General features: G+C 44.6%; 1 protein-coding gene across 6 annotated transcripts in view; it reads left to right on the top strand.

Moving 5' to 3' along the window:
• The window catches only part of LOC119226261 (WD repeat-containing protein 7), a 67,785-nt gene extending 48,530 nt beyond the window's left edge, over positions 1-19,255 (top strand). For all 6 annotated transcript variants that reach the window (XM_037483969.2, XM_037483974.2, XM_037483975.2 and 3 more), the window contains 8 exons: positions 1,018-1,245; positions 6,384-6,570; positions 10,182-10,299; positions 10,910-11,059; positions 11,249-11,331; positions 12,007-12,106; positions 17,386-17,490; positions 18,705-19,255. In XM_037483969.2, coding sequence (XP_037339866.2) covers positions 1,018-1,245; positions 6,384-6,570; positions 10,182-10,299; positions 10,910-11,059; positions 11,249-11,331; positions 12,007-12,106; positions 17,386-17,490; positions 18,705-18,908 — 1,175 coding nt within the window. In that variant the 3' untranslated portion in view covers positions 18,909-19,255. The remainder of the gene's footprint in view (positions 1-1,017; positions 1,246-6,383; positions 6,571-10,181; positions 10,300-10,909; positions 11,060-11,248; positions 11,332-12,006; positions 12,107-17,385; positions 17,491-18,704) is intronic.
• Positions 19,256-19,670: the final 415 nt, after the last annotated feature.

The raw sequence follows: 19,670 nt of genomic DNA, 5'->3' as shown, positions 1-19,670 counted from the left end.
AGACTCACAGGCCTGCTGTTTTTTTTAACCACCGTGAAAAGAAAGGAAAAGAAAGAAATGAGAACGGGGGTCCCCCTGCCCCCCCACACTCTATTCAGCTGAAACATCTCTCAAACGTGTCAGAGGAAGGAAATAAACAGACCCGCAGTCTCTCCAGACCTTTCATAATGAACTACAATGTTCCTATCCAAATTTAGCGAGTCCCTAAAAGCAATAAAGTGCCTTGAAAGCAGCATTTCACAGTCGGGTTTGGCAGCTTTGCATTTAAATGAAGTTTCCTTATTGTGTGACGGACATTAGATGGAGCTGTTGGCAGTTTTTTTATTTTTGGCCATCTTTATTTCGGCAGAGGGCACATTAAGATGCTGTGACTTTAGTTGATGGTTAAATTGCACAATACTCCCTTCAAATGCAAAGACAGTTGTGGGGAATTCCACAAAAAATGTATTTGTTACACAAACATGTGAATATATATTTATACCCTATATTTAATTGTATCATTTAATTGCTTAATACATTTTGACCTTTTTAAAATGAAACGCCATTAGTGTGTCATTGTCAAATTACTATGAAAGTTTAGTAAAGACATAGCTGCTGGGACTTTTGTGAAATACAGTATATAATATATATATAATTCTTTATTTTTTATTAACTGTACTGCATATTTTAACAATAGTTTTTGGTTTCGCAAGGGCTATGGGGGGCTGAATGAACCTGCACATACGGTATCACATTGTGCGATGTTATGTTAATTATTTAAAAACTTTGGTATTAAAAGATCTTGAATTAGGATCATTTTTAAGTTTAGGCCATTTGAAACTAACAAACTACAAACTGCACAACCATGTTTCCTCATTTCGTCAGAGTGGATCTAATAGCTAACACCTGTAATAGTGTTTGAGGTTTGCTCGGTGTACATGGCGATGTCACGTGGGATTACAGAGTAGTGACATACCTCACAAAGTGAGCGTTGCGCCTGTGTTGATGTGTCCCTCTGTCCCTCTGTCCCTCTACCAGGCTGCCTGTCCAACCTTCCGCCCAACGCCAAGAAGATCTCCAACTCCTACGAGGAGCGCCGCAAGCAGGCCACCGCCATCGTGCTGCTGGGGGTCGTCGGGGCCGAGTTCGGCGCCGAGATTGAACCCTCGAAGGGCTTGGCCCGGAACCGAGGGGGCGGACAGGTGCCCGACGGCTTCGGGCTGACGAGCGGCGGCTCGTCCAACTACTCGCTGGCCAGACACACATGTACGTACGCACAGGACACACTCATTGCCATGTGGGTCATACTGTATGTATTCCCGGGGAAGTGGGTTGAAGGGCTCCCAGCATGCACCAGGATAACCTTACCAAATTTTCCACTGATACATGCAGGGTTGGATCAGGAGAAATGAACCAGAGAGCCATTCTATTGCATATTTAGGTTTCTTAGCACTCATTCCTTTGCATGGCCCTTCTCTCCACTCACCGTGACGTTTCGGTTTTGTCCAATAAGCCTTCCTCATTGTTTGTCTTTAGCCCCACCAGCAGCGTGTTGGGTGGGTTGGGTTTGATTTAAACAAAGTACAACCGCAGTCTCCTTAAAGTGATTCTGATCAAAGTAGTATGAAGGAACACTTTATAATTTCTTTTTCTAATGTATTTGATACCCATCACCTGATTGGAGCCGTTATTTATCTATTTTAGCTAGCTATTCTTAAAGACCCCACAGGCCTGAAATCTTTTGTCCCCTAGCAACTTAATCTAATAATTTAGGTGTTGCCACGACCCCACAAGCAGCCTTTGGGTTTGTGACGAAATCCCACATTATTTACATTGCATGTGTGGCACAACACGGCCCACTTCAGAGAGGTACTGAATGGTTCGAGGCTCTGGTCTTGGTCCAGGACGGTGGTTTTTCAACTCCCAACTACACAACTGTCCAACTTTGTTGGATTAGAGGCGAGGAGAGAGATGGGATTGATTTTCACCCGACAAGCTTAACACCTTAAGGAGCTTGGCATGCACACACCCACACACACACACACACACACAGCCTATGCCACGCTGGGGCCGCAGCGTTGGACCTTTGTGAGCATCAAACCTGCACTAAGCAGAGCCACTCTTCCATCCTGCTGCCCCTGAGCTCTGATTGGTTGCCTCTGGGGTCATCCGCCCAGCGACAGGGCCTGCGCTCCCACTGATAGACCGTGGAGCGTGATGTTGGTCCTGTGCACAGTGGTCAGCTCACCTGTTTGGACTCACAGGAAACACACACACACACACACTGAAGCTCCAGAGAACCTAACCCCATGTCATCAAATGAGAACAACTCCAAATTTAATTGAGCCCCTTGAGTAGAGCTCGCCCTACCTCATTATAAACCTTTCATGTACCCCTCTGGCTGGGTTAACAGAATAAACCAAAGCTCTCAAAGTCATCAATGTTTGATTTAACATCAAGCAGTCACACTGGAGCTTTGCCCGCATGAAATTCAATATGTTATTTGGAAAATTCTGATTTGACCCAGAATTCAAAGAGAAACAAGACTGAGGCCTTATTTCCACTGCATGGTTGGGCTCAACTCACTTTTAGTATCCATGCGAGACATCTCTTGGGTGGGCCTCAGCGTTGAGTTGGAACCACCGCGACATGATCTTCCACACTTTAAGTCTTTTAGACAAATCTGTGTAGTTGACACTATTGGCAAGTTTATGCAGCACATTCAGCTTTAGTGGTGATTTCTGGAGGTTGTTCTCCTGGACAGTGACATGCTGAAAGAACCTGATTGTGACATTTCTCTCTGTGAGGTTTCATACCGTTACAAGTTATAATATCACTTGGCAGCCCGAATACCAAAAAGGTTTCCATTCGACATTCAAGTAATCTCTAAATGAATTCAGAATAAAGCCTTCTCCCCTACCTCTACATGACTCTGACACTAATTCAACTGTCAAATTCAACCCACCTAGCGGGTGTGACGTGGATCGGACGAATGCTAAACTAAGGACGCACACACACACGGATTCCTTGCTTTATATTTCCCTCACTCAGCTCGACCTAACGGCTGTTCCAGGGCTGCTACATTCTGCGTCTGCTCTGTCAGACTGTCGGACAAGTGATGGATAATGTTTCGGTCGTTTTGACCACACGTCTTAGGGAAACAAGGGCCTCCCACGCTAAAAGGGAGGAGCTAGAACGTCGACCTGTTCAGTCTTTGGCCAGACGTGGAGGCTGTAACGTCACATTCCTCCTACCACCAACCCGACATACGGACACGGTTCACATGAGGTCCTTCAACCTACACACGGCTCCTATTCAGGGATTTGAGCAACTGGCGGACGGTCGCCCCAACCCAACTGAGGAGGCTGCTCCTTTAGGAACTCACTCCACAGAGAGGCTGAAGCCTGTGAAACATGTTATTACTCCATATGAAGCTCCATCACATGATTACACATGACTGTAAAAAGCATGTGGGGAGGGCATATTATTTATTCTTTTCTTCCTGCCCTTTTTATCCCTCCCTCCTTTTCGCTATGTTGTTTTTCTCTCTCATTTCTACTCCCCCATCTCCTCTTTTCCTCTGTTATGAAATTGAAAGATGGATGGGCGTTGTTGGCATACAGCGCAGTGTGTGTGATGAATGAGAGCTGTCCACCCAGAGAGAGGGAGGTAGGGTACAGTAGTCTATACAGCAGAGTATAGATTGATGTTTTCATATGGCAAGTGGGGGAAGGAGATTGAACTTGAGGGAGGAAGGAAGGAAGGAAGGAAGGATAGATGATGACAGAGGGACGGTGGGATGTCCATGGACAGGATAAAACAAACTACATCTGTGTGTCGTCCGTGGCCCTCCGAGGCTTGTTGCAACGTGAATGTGGCATTTTAAAACATTCATGGGAGCAAATTGTTGAGTTTGTTGTTGGAAACTGTACCTCGTTTGAGGGTTGAGCAGCGATTTATTAATTGCCTCGCTCCACCTCTCTGGAGAATAAGCACCATCAACTGATGAAGTTGTCTACAGCTTTCTCCTAATGTGTACCTCATGGTTATAAAGGAACGATAGTTCATCCATGGTAGTGATCACTGCTTGTTCAGGGTTAGTACTCGAATGGGTCCGGCTTTGAAGCTAAATACTTCTATATCATTTGCGAAGTTGTTCACTTATCAATGATCAGGAAATGGTTAAACATAGTAATAGATACAGTAGCTTAATCTTGGGTTGAGTTTTGATAAGCAGGATACCTTTTTTTACTGATTAAAAACTTAAAAATGCAGAATAAGGCTTTTAAATGTCTTTTTTCTCTCTCAAACTGCCTCTTATTCGTTCTCTTTTCATATAAAAATATTCAAAATGTAGTTCCTTCTCTCTAGAGTCCGATCAGCCTCTCGTCCACTAACCAAGTTCCCCACATTGATTTACCTTCACCTCTCATTTAAGCCTGAGCGGAGGAAGCGAGGGAGAGGAGGAAAGAAGGTACAAAGGCCTGTTAGTGGTCGCCTCGGCCCGGTAAACTTCAGACATTGCACATCCGTCACTATTTCACAATCTCCCTCCCTCCTTTACTCCGCCCAACATCCTTCCTATCCCTTCCTCCCCCCCTCCCCCCATCACTCCCACTGCCCTAATCACCCTCTCTGTGTTCATGTGACGTGTTTACTGCCCTAACTAACGGCTCATTACGGCCGACTGATGCTTTGTCAATAGCTATGCGTCCATTTGGGTCCAGGCCTGCCTCTTAAACGGGGGATGTCCACCTTGAGAAATGGACCCCGAGTCTTGGACCGCTCTCCCTTCCAGCTCACTGACGAGAAGGGAGGGGCCGTCAATTTTAATCTCAATCCGGCCAATTACAGCGCTGATTGTTAACGGCCATCTTCAATTGCCCAGAACAAAAATAAAATGAAAGGGTTCTACGTGGAAACGTTCTTTGTGAGAACATTCAGATCACGCAGCATTGAACTTTGACCTTTCAGCCTCTAAGGCCCACTCTGTTTTGAGGTTGGGGGAGGGGCGAGGGGGGTGCAGGTTGACTGTGGGAACAGCACGTACACGCATATCATCAATGCCGAGGGTTTGAATCTGACTGGTGACCTTTAGCACCGTTTCCCCCAAATTATTCTTCCGATTGGCCCCGTCTTCCCACAGTCACTTTGATTTATTACTCATCCGTTTATTTCCAACTAATGTGGAGTTGCTTTCCTATCAGAGGCATAGCAAAGTTAGCAAAGGGCGTTCATCCTGTAGTTCATAGCATCTTATCCTCATTAAAGCCTCTTCAATTGTTTCTTTATATATTTCGAAACCGATCTGGGAACAGTTTTTTAAAGGAATGAAAAGCACAATGTAACATTGATTACTTTTTAACTTCCTTAATCTCAGGACCATGGCCTTCGGTTCCCTTCTGAACATGTCTGTTTTTTAACAGAATTATATAAAGATTTTGCTTAAGCAACTGGAAAAAAGAGGGTAAAATAAATCTTTAACATCCCAAAGTAGATTTTAAACTCATTCTAACACAATTTTTTCTATGGTGATATGTAGAATGAATTAAACCCGAAGGAAATGTTACCTTTTGCGGTACTATTTACCTTGCCCCAACACCCCAAACGCACACCTGCTTAGCTCTACGCCCACAGCCACAACAGCACTGCTAACCACGTGATCCCAGACAGCCATCTCCCACAGTCTACACCACCCACAACAACAAAAATGCTAACACGGTTAGCCCTCTATCCGCCGATATATATTATAACAGTCGAGTCCTGCAATGCTAACACAGTTAGCCTCCAGCTATATCTTTCATACTGCATTAAGGGGAGTTGCTGTTTAAGGCGGGTTGATGATCAAATGCCACAAGATCAGGATGATGTCATTTTGTGTCTGGAGAGCTACCACAGGGTTATAAAAACATAATAAATGATCTGTTTTACATGACATGTTCCTTCATATTAGTTACAAATGAAATACAATGAACGGTCTTGATCTCTGACTAAAAGACGAAAAGGGCCTCCACGAACACAGTGCTGCACACGCATCAGTGAACTCTGAATAAATATAAGTATTCACAGAGGTGTTTTTCTGCCCCTCTCTGTCTCCACTTTATCCTTTCGAACGTGCTTTGTGAAGGAATATGCTCCGGAGCCTCCGGCTTCAGTGGGTAAGACAGGCGGAGACGGACAGACACCCGGAGGTGGGGGGGGGGGGGGTAGGGTTATTGAAGGATGGGGGATATTTTCAGGAGCCTTAATGGTCAACCTGTCCCTACAGAGGCTGGCTCAAATGTCAGGTCAGCGATGAAGCGACCTCCATCCTGGGGGGAGGGGGGGGTGCGTGTGTGTGTGTGTGTGTGTGTGTGTGTGTGCTATAATTCTTACTCTGGTTCCACTGCTTGTGCCGTTTGCAGGTAAGGCGCTGACCTTCCTGCTGCTGCAGCCCCCGAGTCCCAAGCTGCCTCCCCACAGCACCATCCGCCGCACTGCCATCGACCTGATTGGCCGAGGCTTCACCGTGTGGGAGCCCTACATGGACGTGTCGGCGGTGCTCATGGGGCTGCTGGAACTCTGTGCTGACGCCGAGAAGCAGCTGGCCAAGTCAGTCCCGCCAGCTCAAATGTCGCCGTTAATGATGAAGCCCTCTCACACAGATAGATTGAAAGAATTTATAATGGGCTTTTCCACGGGGCCCATTTTATTTTTTAGAAAGCAGTCATATTCACTGCCGGTATTTTTTTTAACACCCAATCAACCAAAAAATGGCAGGTAACAGACGTCGTTAAATTTTTGAGCTGTCTCTTAAAAAGAAAAGCTGGCTCATACAAATAGAAACAAAGCTGACGTATGAACTAAGCATGAAATAAGGACATTGTTCCATGTGCACAGTGTGATTAGTTTATTCACTGTTTGTGTTTGTGGGTCCGGCTGCTCAGTGTTCCGTCTCAGATTCCAGAGTACACACTAACGCCTGCATATTGAAACAAATGGAAACACACGCACACAGGAACACGCTGAGTTATGGAAGCCAGACTAATGTGATTGCAGAACATTATGATGATGTAACGATGTCTGCGTTGCTCCGACATGGGGCTCCTCTGTCTGTGTGCATGTGTGTTTGTCTGTGTTCACATGGTGTCCATCCAGAAAAAGTTCAACTAGGGAAGTAATATCCTGTCTTCAGTGGACAAACCCTTTATATTATTATGACCAGATCGGATCGAACGGATATAGGTTTACATGACTAAGAAGAAGAATTCCAAAGTTAGCAAGCTGTATTGATGAAAACTTAAAACTATTACTATTATTAAATAAAGTTAAAATAACAAGAGACTTGGAGCATAGATGTCGGAAGCCGTCCTCTTTGGCTCCTTCCCTCAGCATCCTAACCCACCGAGCAGGTCAAAGGTCACGGTTGCCTTCACACAGTGGTAGTGAGGTTGTAGCGGTTTGTAGGAGTGAAGGTCAGAGGTCACTAAGAGAAAGTAATTCGGCGGTATCCTCTCATGTGTGGTGCACAGAGGGCCGTGGCTCCCTCCCTGCTGAAATGTAGCCGGCCAACATGAGTTGATCTTATTAGGCTGAAAGCCGAGCTGGGTCAGTCTGGTTAAATGAGTATAGATATGTCTGCTGCGTGCGTGCTGAGACTAAAGACAAAACAACCCCATCTTAGTAGAGTAGAAGGTAGGTGAAGAGAAGTTGACCAGACGCGGACAGAAAGATTTGCACTTAATGGTAAATATAACCCGAAACAACTACTGATAATGCTAAACATGTCCATGGTTAGCATTATCAGTAGTGGAGTTGTCCTTTCTGCCTTCCCACATTTAATAAGAGAAACAACATAATTGAGTGTTCATTTGATCTAGCACGACAATACTTTTAGGCCAACGTGCACCCATCGGCAGGATGTAGGACACCAGCTGTTACATTAATAAACAAATTGATAATAATGACATTTCTGAGAAATTGAACATTGTATCACAGGTGTCACTTGAAATGAAACATTTCCTGGAGCCAACAATGAATAAAGAAGAAATCTCTTAAGATGCACCAGTAGGTGTGACAGTGGAGGGTGTGCTCTGGTCAGATCCGGGGTGTAAAGGCCTCCTGCTGTGTGCACGCCTCGTGCAGAGATAAGTACACCTTGTCGATGGCGACTCGTGACTCCAGCTGGGGGGTTTGCACGCTGCAACGATCCAACTTTTCCTTCCGCCGTGTACGTGTTTGGGTCCTTTACTCAATAATCTGATTTCTTTTGGTTTTATTTTTTTCTTATTCTGAAACAAGTCAGAATCTCATAAATATATTTTAACATATGCAGTATGCCTTTGAGCTGCTGTCATCCAGCCAGGGAATCCGTTATGTAATTAGTTAGTAGACTAGCAGTGTCTCAGTATTCCAAATGATTAAGAAGCTGTAAAGCAACTAGCCGGCAGAAGGGTCAGTCAGTCAGTCAGTCAGTCAGTCAGTAAGTCTGTTCTTGAATCAGCCGGTGATGGATCACTGCGTCATTCAACAACCCGTCCAGTTACCCAACTGAACCCTCATCATACGTACATATGCTGGTTTATGTGCTGTTTAGGTAAATGACTCCAGGCGCTAAGCCCTCTCTGAAAGCAGTCTGTAAAGCCCCTTAGTAAACCATTTAGTATCAACTCATCGAGCAGATCAGTCAGTCACACACACACCGTCTCTTCCTGCAGCAGTGACTCTCGTCATGTGATCGTGGTTATTCACTCCTCCCTTGCACACGAAAAAATCCATACTCCCTATCCTCGGCGTGCGTGTGTGTGTGTGACCGTATTGACTGGCTAGTGTCAGCGCAATACTGGCCGTGAATGTTGCCACGTTCACTCACAACTGTGTGTGTGTTTCTTATTAGCTGTGCACATTGTAAATTCAGTCCTTTAACAAATGTTAACCAATCTTGTAATCCTGTTCATTTAATTTTTTTAAAATCTTAATTTCCTTGGAAGTTGCTGGTCTTCATTCAGTTTAAATTTGACTTCCGAACGACCCCCTGTGGATACAACGCCGTCTGGGCCCACCTCTGACCGGCCTCTCCGCTGACCATTTAATTGCATTGACACGTGTCTGTGTGTTCTAAAGTGACTACGACTGTGCTAATAATCCGGATTATTTCATTACATGTTCTAAGTGTCGGCCGTTAACGTTAAAGTTCTCTGTACAATTAGCTCCTGGCCCTCCTGCAGCCTTATATCAACTCTGTGACTGCTTCCAATTACAGCCGGCCCTCTGGATCTAATTAAACATTTCAATATTGCTGATATATTGCCAGTATTAATTGCTGGCACTGTGGCTGTGATCTGTAATCAGAGGAGATGAATAGTGCTTCTCGGCCCCCCCCCCCCCCCTTCCTTCCTTCCTCCCTCCCTGCCTCTCCCTCCCGATGGCCAGAGTAATTTAACAAGGTGGCCTTGCTCGCCTCTCACTCTCTCCTTCCCTGTCTCTCTCTCTCTCACACACGCTCTCAGAGGGGAGTGTGTGGCCAGCTGTTGGGGTGTGTGTGTCTAATTCCTGTTGCATTGTGGGAGTCTATTATGCCGTCGTCTGGTGAATGGCTCCCATTGACTTGGCCTTGACATTATAAGCTGCCCGCTAATCTCTTCACTCCATATATTAGTGAGGCTCGATCTCTCCGTTTAATCTCATTTTCTTCCCCTCTCTGAACAACTGTACATTTAAATGCATCTCTCCCTCTTTAGAGAATCTCTCATAAAGGGATAAGCTTGGGATATTCCATAGGTTTCTTTTCTTTTTTTCTGTCGACAAATCCCATAAAAAGACCAAAACCAACAGTGAATTTATATTTGACTGATTATAATAGTAAGCGTTGTGTGCATCAGAGCCTGATCTGTAGCATAAAGCTCTTACACAATTGAAACCCATTCTCCTCTTTTCAATGGGAGTGACTTCCCCAAACCAGCGATTATGAATTATGTATAATGCAGCAACTCACTCCAGCATCAGCCAATCGGGTTGCACATGGAGTGAAATATGCAGTTGGTAGTTAGGACCATATTTGAAGACACACCTCATCGGTTTGACCTTATCTCTAAACATTTTTCACACATTAAGAACACATAGTTAAGAACACATTCACATTATCGATAATGTGAATGTGTTCTTAACTTTAAATCATTAATGGCATTATGATTCTTGAAATGTCTTTCTCTCATATCCCACAGTGTTACAATGGGTTTGCCCCTCAACCCCCCCGCTGACTCAGCTCGCTCAGCCCGCCATGCCCTCTCCCTCATCGCCACCGCCCGCCCGCCGGCCTTCATCACCACCATTGCCAGAGAGGTGAGAATGAACGGTTGAAACGACCGGGCGGCAGCTTCCAAAAGTCTCACATGTTCACACATCACGCGTCGCTGTCGTTGTGTTCCCATGCTACCCGTGGTGGATGGCGGGCGCAAATAAAAGGGGATTTTATATTGAAAATAATACAATTTCAGAAGATTCCCACTGGACTCATAAACTTCTGATAAACTATGGAATGTTTCCGGCACAGAAATACCACTGACTTTCTTTTCTATCACTGGAATCTTACTTGCAAGAGAAAGTTTGAGGTTCTGAACTTTTAATATTGAAGAGCTTTGTTAGATGAAAACCACGGTTTACTATAGTATAATGCCATATATATTGAGATTTAAACTTACAATTTTTCCCGAAAAACTGTAGGTCTAAATGTAAAAAATGTACATCCTAAATCTGAGAAATGTTGACCTTTATGTCTGAATAATACTCCTGTACACCAGCTCAGTAAATGTGTCTTCTATACCTACAATATGCCATCGAAGGTATGTTATCGGTGGCAATATTGAACCACTTGAAACATTTCATGTCTTCCTTCCATTCCTCGTCCTGAAATCCCAGATGTTTGTATGTAAACGCCTCTTTTGTTTTCCAGGTGCATCGGTTCAATGCGGCCCAGGCCAACTCTCAGTCGCAGCAGAACGTTCACACCACCACGCTGGCCAGGGCCAAGACTGAGATACTGCGAGTGATTGACATCCTGATAGAGAAGATGCCCGGAGATGTGGTGGATCTGCTGGTCGAGGTAAAGGCTCTAATACGTTACATGAAGAGGGCATTCTCCACGTTCTCAGGGAAGAGAAACAATGTTTGGCTTTAAAAGAATGTTGAGTTCATTTTTTAAAGCTACAATGTAAACCCCCACAACCATAATGTGGAATATCCTGCCCTCCTTCTATTCCTTGTCTCCTCCTCCCTTCCCTTCCTTTTCTAGGTGATGGATATCATCATGTACTGTATTGAGGGGTCTTTGGTGAAGAAGAAAGGACTGCAGGAGTGTTTCCCTGCTATTTGCAAGTAAGTGTGTGTGTGTGTGTGTGTGTGCCGCAAATGTGCGTCAGAAGCCTTTAGTGTGTAAAGCATGTGACGCCCTCTGACCCAGGAACATTGCATCGCACTATGTTGAGTTTCTAAGCAAAAGGAATAAAAGGGTAAAAGTTTGAGCTCCCAGGATGTCAGTTTGTAATGTTTCCACTCAAGATGCTTTCTGTTCCTCCTGTCAAAGTTAATAGGAATTTTGCTTCTCCAGAGCTCCATCGATCTAGACAGGTGTTACAAAAGTGTTTCAAATATTCCAATGTGGATTATAGTCCTGGTGCTGCCACGTTGTGCAGGTGTGATGAGAGTAGCAAAACCAAAGGGAGCTTTTCCTGGAACGAGACATGCAGCTGCAAGGCTGAACGTGGACCTTCAGTTGGTCTCACCTGGAAGGCCTTCATCATGTTACACATTTAAGTGTGTCATAATGTTGGAATATTACAGTCAGACACACATTACCCAGAGAGCTCTGTGTTCAGGGGGTTTCAAACTGCTGTTGCAGCATCCCGGTGCTTTATTTCCATGTAGTTCCCCTGATCCACCGCTGGCTACCGACGCTGTTCTTCAGTTTTTAGTGGTTTTATTACATCTTGCATCCTTCTTTGCTGATCTACCAGGCGAAGTGTTGATGTGTGTTTCTCCACCATGTTCCAGGTTCTACATGGTTGGTTACTGTGACCGTAGCCACCGCATCGCCGTTGGAGCTCGCCAGGGTTCAGTGGCTCTGTACGATGTTCGCACTGGAAAATGCCAGGTACGTTAAAAAGCTCTAAACCCTCCTGTCAGTGGTTCTGTGGTTTGATCGCACCGGGAGGGAAACGCTCAGGCAGCGGATGATGTTGCTGATTGACTCAGAAGTAAAGCTTTGCCTGCTACTTTTGTCCTTTCGTTGTCAACATCCATTCACCTGTTTTTAGCTTTGTTCTTTCACACATTGATCTCTTTTCCATATTTTTGGTTCATTATTCCTCCATCCGTCCAACAGTCACTGAAGTGATCATTGACTTCATTTATCCAACCAGTTCTCCATCATTCTATCCCCCCCATGTTGCTTTAGCCAAACAGCTCCATAAATCACCAAATGTCCAACATGTGATGGATCCGTCCAACTCTTTATTAAATACCATTGTTCCTGACTCTTTGAATCCTTCCGTCTGTTCATGAGAAGAACGTAACCCCCCTAACGACAGTTAGTAGAGGACGAGATGAGGCGAGCCGTAACAATGGATGCTTGGAAAGGGAAACGAGGAGAAGAGGGAAGCTCAACAGGAGTTCTGTTCCTCTCCCTGATTGATTAACGATGAAGCAATGGCTCTCTTGATCACACTGTTGTCTTTGTGCACATTGTTGTTTGAGTGTTTGTGAGATTGTTCAGTGTATGACTTTGTGGGTGCTCCCTGGCTTTTTTATTTGTGTGTATTTCGGTGCGGGTGTGTGTGTGTGTGTGTGTGTGTGTGTTGGTAATTTGCAGCGTATTGATTTGCAGTAACCTGAGCAGTCCAGTCTGGTGGAGGGGGTCATTTTTATCTGATAACAGCACTGGCCCCTGTTCACCCGACATTTAGTTTGATTGTGTGTGTGTGTGTGTGTGTGTGTGCGTTTGTGGAAAGGTGTTTATGTTTATGTGTTGAGTGTAAAGACGGGAAGCGCTGTACCTTTGAGTGCTATTTGCAGTGCTAATTATCATTTAATAGAGGATTGCATCAAGGAAACTGTGTGCGTGAGCATTTGCTGGAACTATTTCAAACATTCATTTGCTGTGTAAGATAAAGGTATCGTCTTTGTTTCAAGGGCTGATCCCTGTCGCTCCTAAGCGATCAGATCAGGTCACCAGCCTATCTGCATGGGTTGCCGTGGTAACAACATCATCATTTTTCGCTGTTAAGCATCAGTGCAGAACTGCCCAGACACGTTCCGACCCGTCACTCATAATGACGTATGAAATATGTATGAATGACACATTGACAAGTCACTGAAGGGCTTTTTTTCATTTAGCCGATGCAAAGTCCTTGAGCCCTGCAGTGGCCTCCTGGTCAGCTCTGCAGGAAGTGCTGAGCTGAATCCATGCCACGAGCACAGCGCTTTGGAGGTCAGCAGGGCGAAAAACACTTTGGTATTAGAGTGGAGCGGGCGGAGCACGTCCTTCTCCACATGTTGCGTTTCCACCTCGTGTGGTTTGGGATCGATTGGAAAAATTGGATTTCATGTGTTTTTTCCCTTTCTTAAATCAATCCGGACACTTCACAACACAGATTCTGGCTAAACAAGGCTTTTTATGTGATATTAGTTGTGATCCTTTGTGAATGTTGTACTTATCGACACTTACTGAATCATGTCATTTTAAGATTTTGCTGCCCTAAAATGTACTCAAAGAAGGTCAACAACATGACGTGCAGTTACACGGTACAGCCACTCACTATTGCTCTTTCCCTTGTTGTCACATTACTAAACTATTAGAGCTGCTGACATGACCTTTTGCAAGGCATTGTCAGTTGGTAGGACCTCAGAAACTCATCAGATGGATGGCTGTGAAATGATGCACACACACTCGTGGTCTCCGGGGGATAAACCCTACCGAATTTAGTGATTTGTTCTGTATTGTCAGCGAGGGTAAATGACGTTGGAAAATAATTCCAATAGGAAACGAAACAGTTGGTGCAAAACCTGTAAGATGAGCCATGTCTTATTAGTAGGCAGATGTATAGTGCAGTGAAACATTCCTCCTGATTGAATCCAATGAAAGAAGAAGCAGAAAAGCATGAACATGAAGGATGGGCTCAAAAAAGAGGAGGTAGAGGATAGAAAGAGGAAAGGAAGGAATCAAGGAGAAGGGAGGTGAGTTTTTGTTCATAATCCACTGTAATGTGTGAGTGTGCGTGTGTGTTTGTGTGAATGCGTCCAACTGTAGCTAGCTAGTCCCTGCATTGCCATCTGCCACAGCTTTGATCAGCCTCTGTGAACAGCCCTTTGTCAACTGCATTACTGTGTGTGTGTGTGTGTGTGTGTGTCCAGCTGCTTGCTCTGCTTCTTTAACAGACTCTAATGAGTTTACTAATTGAACACAAAGAATCATTTTTCTCTCCGCCAGCATCTGTTCTTTCTGTAACTACTAAGGATGCACCAATGTACCAGCACAAATACTTTGATTTGTGTACTTGCTGATAATGCGATACCGATATGAGTAATTAGTAATGCTATTACAGTTCACTAACTTGCTAACTTTGGGGTTGAACGTAGTTTTATGCGTGTTAAATCACAATATCGTAAGTGCTGACATACTGCTATTGGTACCTGTGCATACTTCGTAAGTGTCCTGTACCGTACATCCCATAAGAAGCCCGATCAGTGTATCTAGACATGAGCTGAGGAGTCACTCATTGAGATGGATTATCTGCATAGCTTCACATAGCTTCACATAGCACACACGTATAAAACATGTATGTTTTGTTAGGCATGTGTTATTGGGAAGACTACTTGGTCGTTTTTTGAATCGCTTGATTTTGTCCTCACAATCACAAACATCCTGCGTTATCAGAAAGCCAAAGGTCTTCTTCTCTCCACTGTGACACACACCGCAAGTGAACTAAAATAAGATGCTAAACCGTAAAACACTCCCACTAGATGAGAACTCATAGTGCGCACTAGTGTCAACGTGCCCATTCATGCTATTTGTACCCAGGTATTCCCATGGTTACCCACCAGTAACTAGTAGCTGGCCTTGTTAGCCTGGTTGCTACCTCTCATCACATGGCTCGGTCAGCAGCTCGGTACCCCCTGAGTGTAATTGGGATCCTGGCATGGCCTTCGGGGAGCATGAGGCTGAATAGCCGCTAAACCGATAGTTTAAGACACATTTGTTTGTAAGCTTGTGAAGCGACATCCTGGCTCCCTGCAGCGTGAACAGACCGCAGCTGCTCCAGCATGGGGCCGTGTGTCAGTTCTCAATAATGAAATATCATTTTCATAGTGGGAGCATAAAAACCCACATCTGTGAATGATGCAACCTTCAGTGAAGACATCCTGCTATTGGTTCACATTAGTCTCCTTTTAAGAGGAGGCGGGGATTAAAAGCCACCCGTGTTAGTTAGGGGATGAAAACAAGATTGGATGAGCAGCCTGTATGACACACACACACACACACACACACACACACACACACGCGGTCGGGTCCCTCAGGCGTCCGGTGTAGTGAAGTAAAGAGTGCTGTAAATGGTTTCAGTGTGCTTCACTGCTCATGATAGGCTGATTGATTTGGTAGGCAATCCACCGTGATCAAAATATGTATAAAAACATCAATATTTGATCACATTAAACCTGTTGTCTCTCTGTTCCTCTTTTCTTTCTCTTCTTTTTGTTTATTTTCATTTCATATTCTTAAATGGTTAAATGGTTTATCTCGTCAAAACAGAAATGAATAACTTTATGTTCAGTCATGGTATCTATTTCCCTCACAATGTGAAGACTTTTAAGCAGTGCACCTTCAAAGGGAACAAATAAATCAAGTAACCTGTGCTAGTTGGTTAGAAACAGCCTGAACACTGCAAATCTAGGGAGAGGGTCGGGTCTCCCAAACTTCCAGTGTGTCCCGAGTGGCAGAATGCATGCCGATAGTTTTAAGTGGCCCTCGTACATCAAGCTGGCAGCAGTAGCTCAGGCCGTAGAACTGATCCTAGAACCTTGATTTAGCCTCTAAACCCCAGATGATGAAGTTCATTTACCTAGATCCTAAACACTGAGTGATGGTGTCAACGTTTGCCGACAAACTACATCCAAGTGTTTGGCCGTTTGACCCTTTTGATATGTGACCTCGCCAAAGAGAACGATGGAAATGGAATTCTGAAGAGGTAAAGAGTAAGGGAAGAAACGCAGGTAGACATGAGGCTGTACAGAAATGAAAATAATTCACCTTTATTCCAGCCAGCACTGCTGGAATCTAATAGGATTTCCCCTTACGGCAGGAGGGAGAGAACGAATTAAAAAAATGAGATTTTGATTTCATTGCGTTACTTTTTTCTATGCTTTAATCGCCACGGACGGGTTATTATTTCATGGTCTGGAAGCCTGAGGCAAAGCGTCTTAATCTCATCTGGAGGTGAGAGTTTGTAATCCCAGTCGCAGGCAGAGGCGGGATGGGGTTGTGTGTGTGTGTGGGGGGGGGGGGGTGGGGGGGGCGTTTATTGCGTTACACACCCTGCATCTGGTGGGACAGTTTATTGCGTTACGCGCGGCAACGGCGTCGCTTTATTCCGTCCCCAGAGTTCTGGAGGCGAATGGCAGCATCTGTTGGACCAGAAGCCGACCCTCATCTGATGGAATTATCCAGTCCAAAGCAAACACTTACTGTCACGCAGAATCTCGGCGCCGCAGCAGCAAAACAAGTTTTTCTGAGACGCCTCAATGAAATTTCAACAAGACCTGAAATTTGTGTTTCATCTCGTCTTCATCACCAAGCCCAATCCATCGGGATCTAACCCGGAGGGGCGCGGCCTCCGTCCGTGTCCATCAGTGAGGGGAATGGTCCTCAGGAGCAGCCATGTGCACGTCTGTGAGATACGTTTGAGGCTGGCTGGCTTTTCTCCCTGCTTCTGCCTCATAATAATGATCCGTACCGTCTGGTCTTTGCATTCTTTACTTCTCTACAGATCCGCTGATCAGGCACACTTTGGGATGGTAACTTTTGTATTTACAATTTTGGACAAAGAACATAGTATCTTTGTGCCAAGGCCCCAAATAATATTCCTACAATATCCCTGGAATGGCTTAGAACCTATCCAGTATTACTTTGGTAATTCTCTGTCATAATTATAGACTGTTAAAAAGGAAAAGGAATCCAACATTTCCACAAGTTGTCTCTTCAGCTTTTAAAAAGCATCCCTTTCATCAGACTTTTTCATACAAATCACTCAAGGAGCTGTGATCATATGATAAACTACCGGTTGAGTGTTTTTTCCTCTGTACGAGTCTCAAAACCAGATTTTTAATACAAATAAAAACACTAAGAGTTTGTCCCACTGTCTTTGTTTGTCTCTTTAGAACATCCACGGCCATAAAGGTCCCATCACAGCCTTGTCCTTCGCTCCTGACGGCCGTTACCTGGCAACGTACTCCAACGCCGACAGCCACATCTCCTTCTGGCAGGTGAATGAAGCGCACACACGGATCCATGGGAAGACGTCATGTCGTTCTAAAGAGCTTAATGGGGCCATTCAGCTCTTGGGGCCAAACTATTTTTTTACGTTTTCCAAAGAATAAAAAGGGGAATGGTTTTAGTGAGTGACACATTTCCATTATGCAACTGGTGCAAACCAGAAGAATAGAAACATCTTGAGGGCGAGCAGAAGGGTCATTAAACACGAGGCCATTGTCATAAAGATCAGTGTTAGGCTGGATTTTTGACCTTGTCAGTTTGTAGAAAACTAAAGTGAAGATCATTTATTAACAGTAACTAATGATGTTTGGTGACTGCACCAATTAGTTTTAGTTTTTTTGAATAATTACTATATATTCGAAAACTAAATGGTTTCGAATGTAAATGTGAACAACATTTAAATAAACAATGAAACGTAGTCAGTGCACCATCCCACACACACACACACACACACACACACACTCTAATGGCATTACTGTAAGCATAAACCGCTGCTACCGTGCCGGCAAGACGGCTGCTGCGGTAATGAGCTGGCAGACGTTCTGTCGGTGTGTGTGTGTGTGTGTGTGTGTGTGTGTGTGTGTGTGTGTGTGTGTGTGTGTGAGTGTGAGAGTGAGGTGGTGTCATCTCAGGAGACGATAGAGTTTCTACTTGCTGTGTTTTCCCTACTTTCTCACACACACACACACACACGCTGTGTGCCGCCTTCATAGGACGCATTGACGGAAGCATCACGGGTTAAACGCGATGTTTCTTCAGTCACTAACAGGAAGGGATGATCAGGGCCTTCTCACCAAAATAAAAACAGATTTTTAAAACCATAAGTAGCCAAGTAGTACCATTTCAGTTATGTATGTCAATTATTGTGAAGAGCACAGACTAAGGATCTCACAGGGAAAGGGGCTTCAGGTGTGTGGTCCGACTCTGTCCAGGTGGTTTTCCAGCCATGCCATTAGACCTGGGCGATGAACACATTTGATCAATTAATTAAAACGAATGGTCCATAACCATGTTTGGAAAAATGATTTCTCCCTCTTGACCTCTGTCCTCTGTGATGGATTGACTGAACTCATCCTGAATCAGTGAGCTGGTTCATACTGAGTGTTTAATGAGGTTTTAGAACTCTTTTTATTACAAGTTGAAAACATAACCTTTGATGGTTTGTACTCCGGTGCCTTCTCAATGTGCCCCCCGTCCCCCTCAGATGAACACCAGTCTGCTGGGCAGCATCGGGATGTTGAACTCGGCCCCCCAGCTCCGCTGCATTAAGACCTACCAGGTCCCCCCGGTGCAACCGGCGTCCCCGGGCTCCCAGAACCACCTGAAGCTCGCCCGCCTCATCTGGACCTCCAACCGCAACGTCATCCTCATGGCCCACGACGGCAAGGAGCACCGCTTCATGGTGTGAAGTGGGTCCGGACCCTCGGCGGGTCTGAGATTTGGTCGCATGGATTCACTTTAGATTTAGCTTCAAATATGTATCCAAAGCTGCCACTGCAATTGAAAACGTCTGAAAATAAGCAAGGTTGATCGTAAAGCCTGGTTTCATTGACTCAGTAATTTATTGGACAGAAGGTTTCAATCATTTATTATTAATTAACACATTCTTGTCATTCCTATTTATTTGTATTTTTTCTCGCAGATATCTTTAGTTGCATCTTGGATTCCAATTGTAGCTTTTTATTTAAAGTCAGCCCCCTTTTTGTTTGCCCTCATTAGATTCTCAGTGTTAAATAAAATCATGTTATTATTGAATGCTTGGTTCACTCTGCAGAAACACAGGTCTGATATTTAAGACTAAAATGGAATCCATCTTCTATCCAGTTTTGGTTCTTTATTTAAAAGTTTGTTAAGAATTCTCAAACTAAAACTTCCCAGAATGCATTGCTTCTGTGAAATGCTTTGTAGAATGCGTTGGTACTCTCTTTCAGACCAGTACCACTGTTTGGGACAGAAGGTTTGCTCGTGTGATATTGTTGCTGTTTGCTTTTACTAATGCGACACCTTTAGATCCTTTCAATGTCTCCCGGCCTCACGCAGAAATGTGTGGATGTGTTAGCACTCTAGTGTATTTTCACAAACACACCTTCTCACTTCAGACCGGTCCTAAAAGCAGAACCACAGTAAATGTTTGGATGCAGAAGATGCATCATCACTCACTTCAGACATA

Source organism: Pungitius pungitius, chromosome 18, assembly GCF_949316345.1.
Source record: "Pungitius pungitius chromosome 18, fPunPun2.1, whole genome shotgun sequence".
Taxonomy (NCBI): Eukaryota; Metazoa; Chordata; class Actinopteri; order Perciformes; family Gasterosteidae; genus Pungitius; species Pungitius pungitius.
Note: the sequence above shows the minus strand (reverse complement) of the source record. Positions and strands in the feature narration are given on the sequence as shown.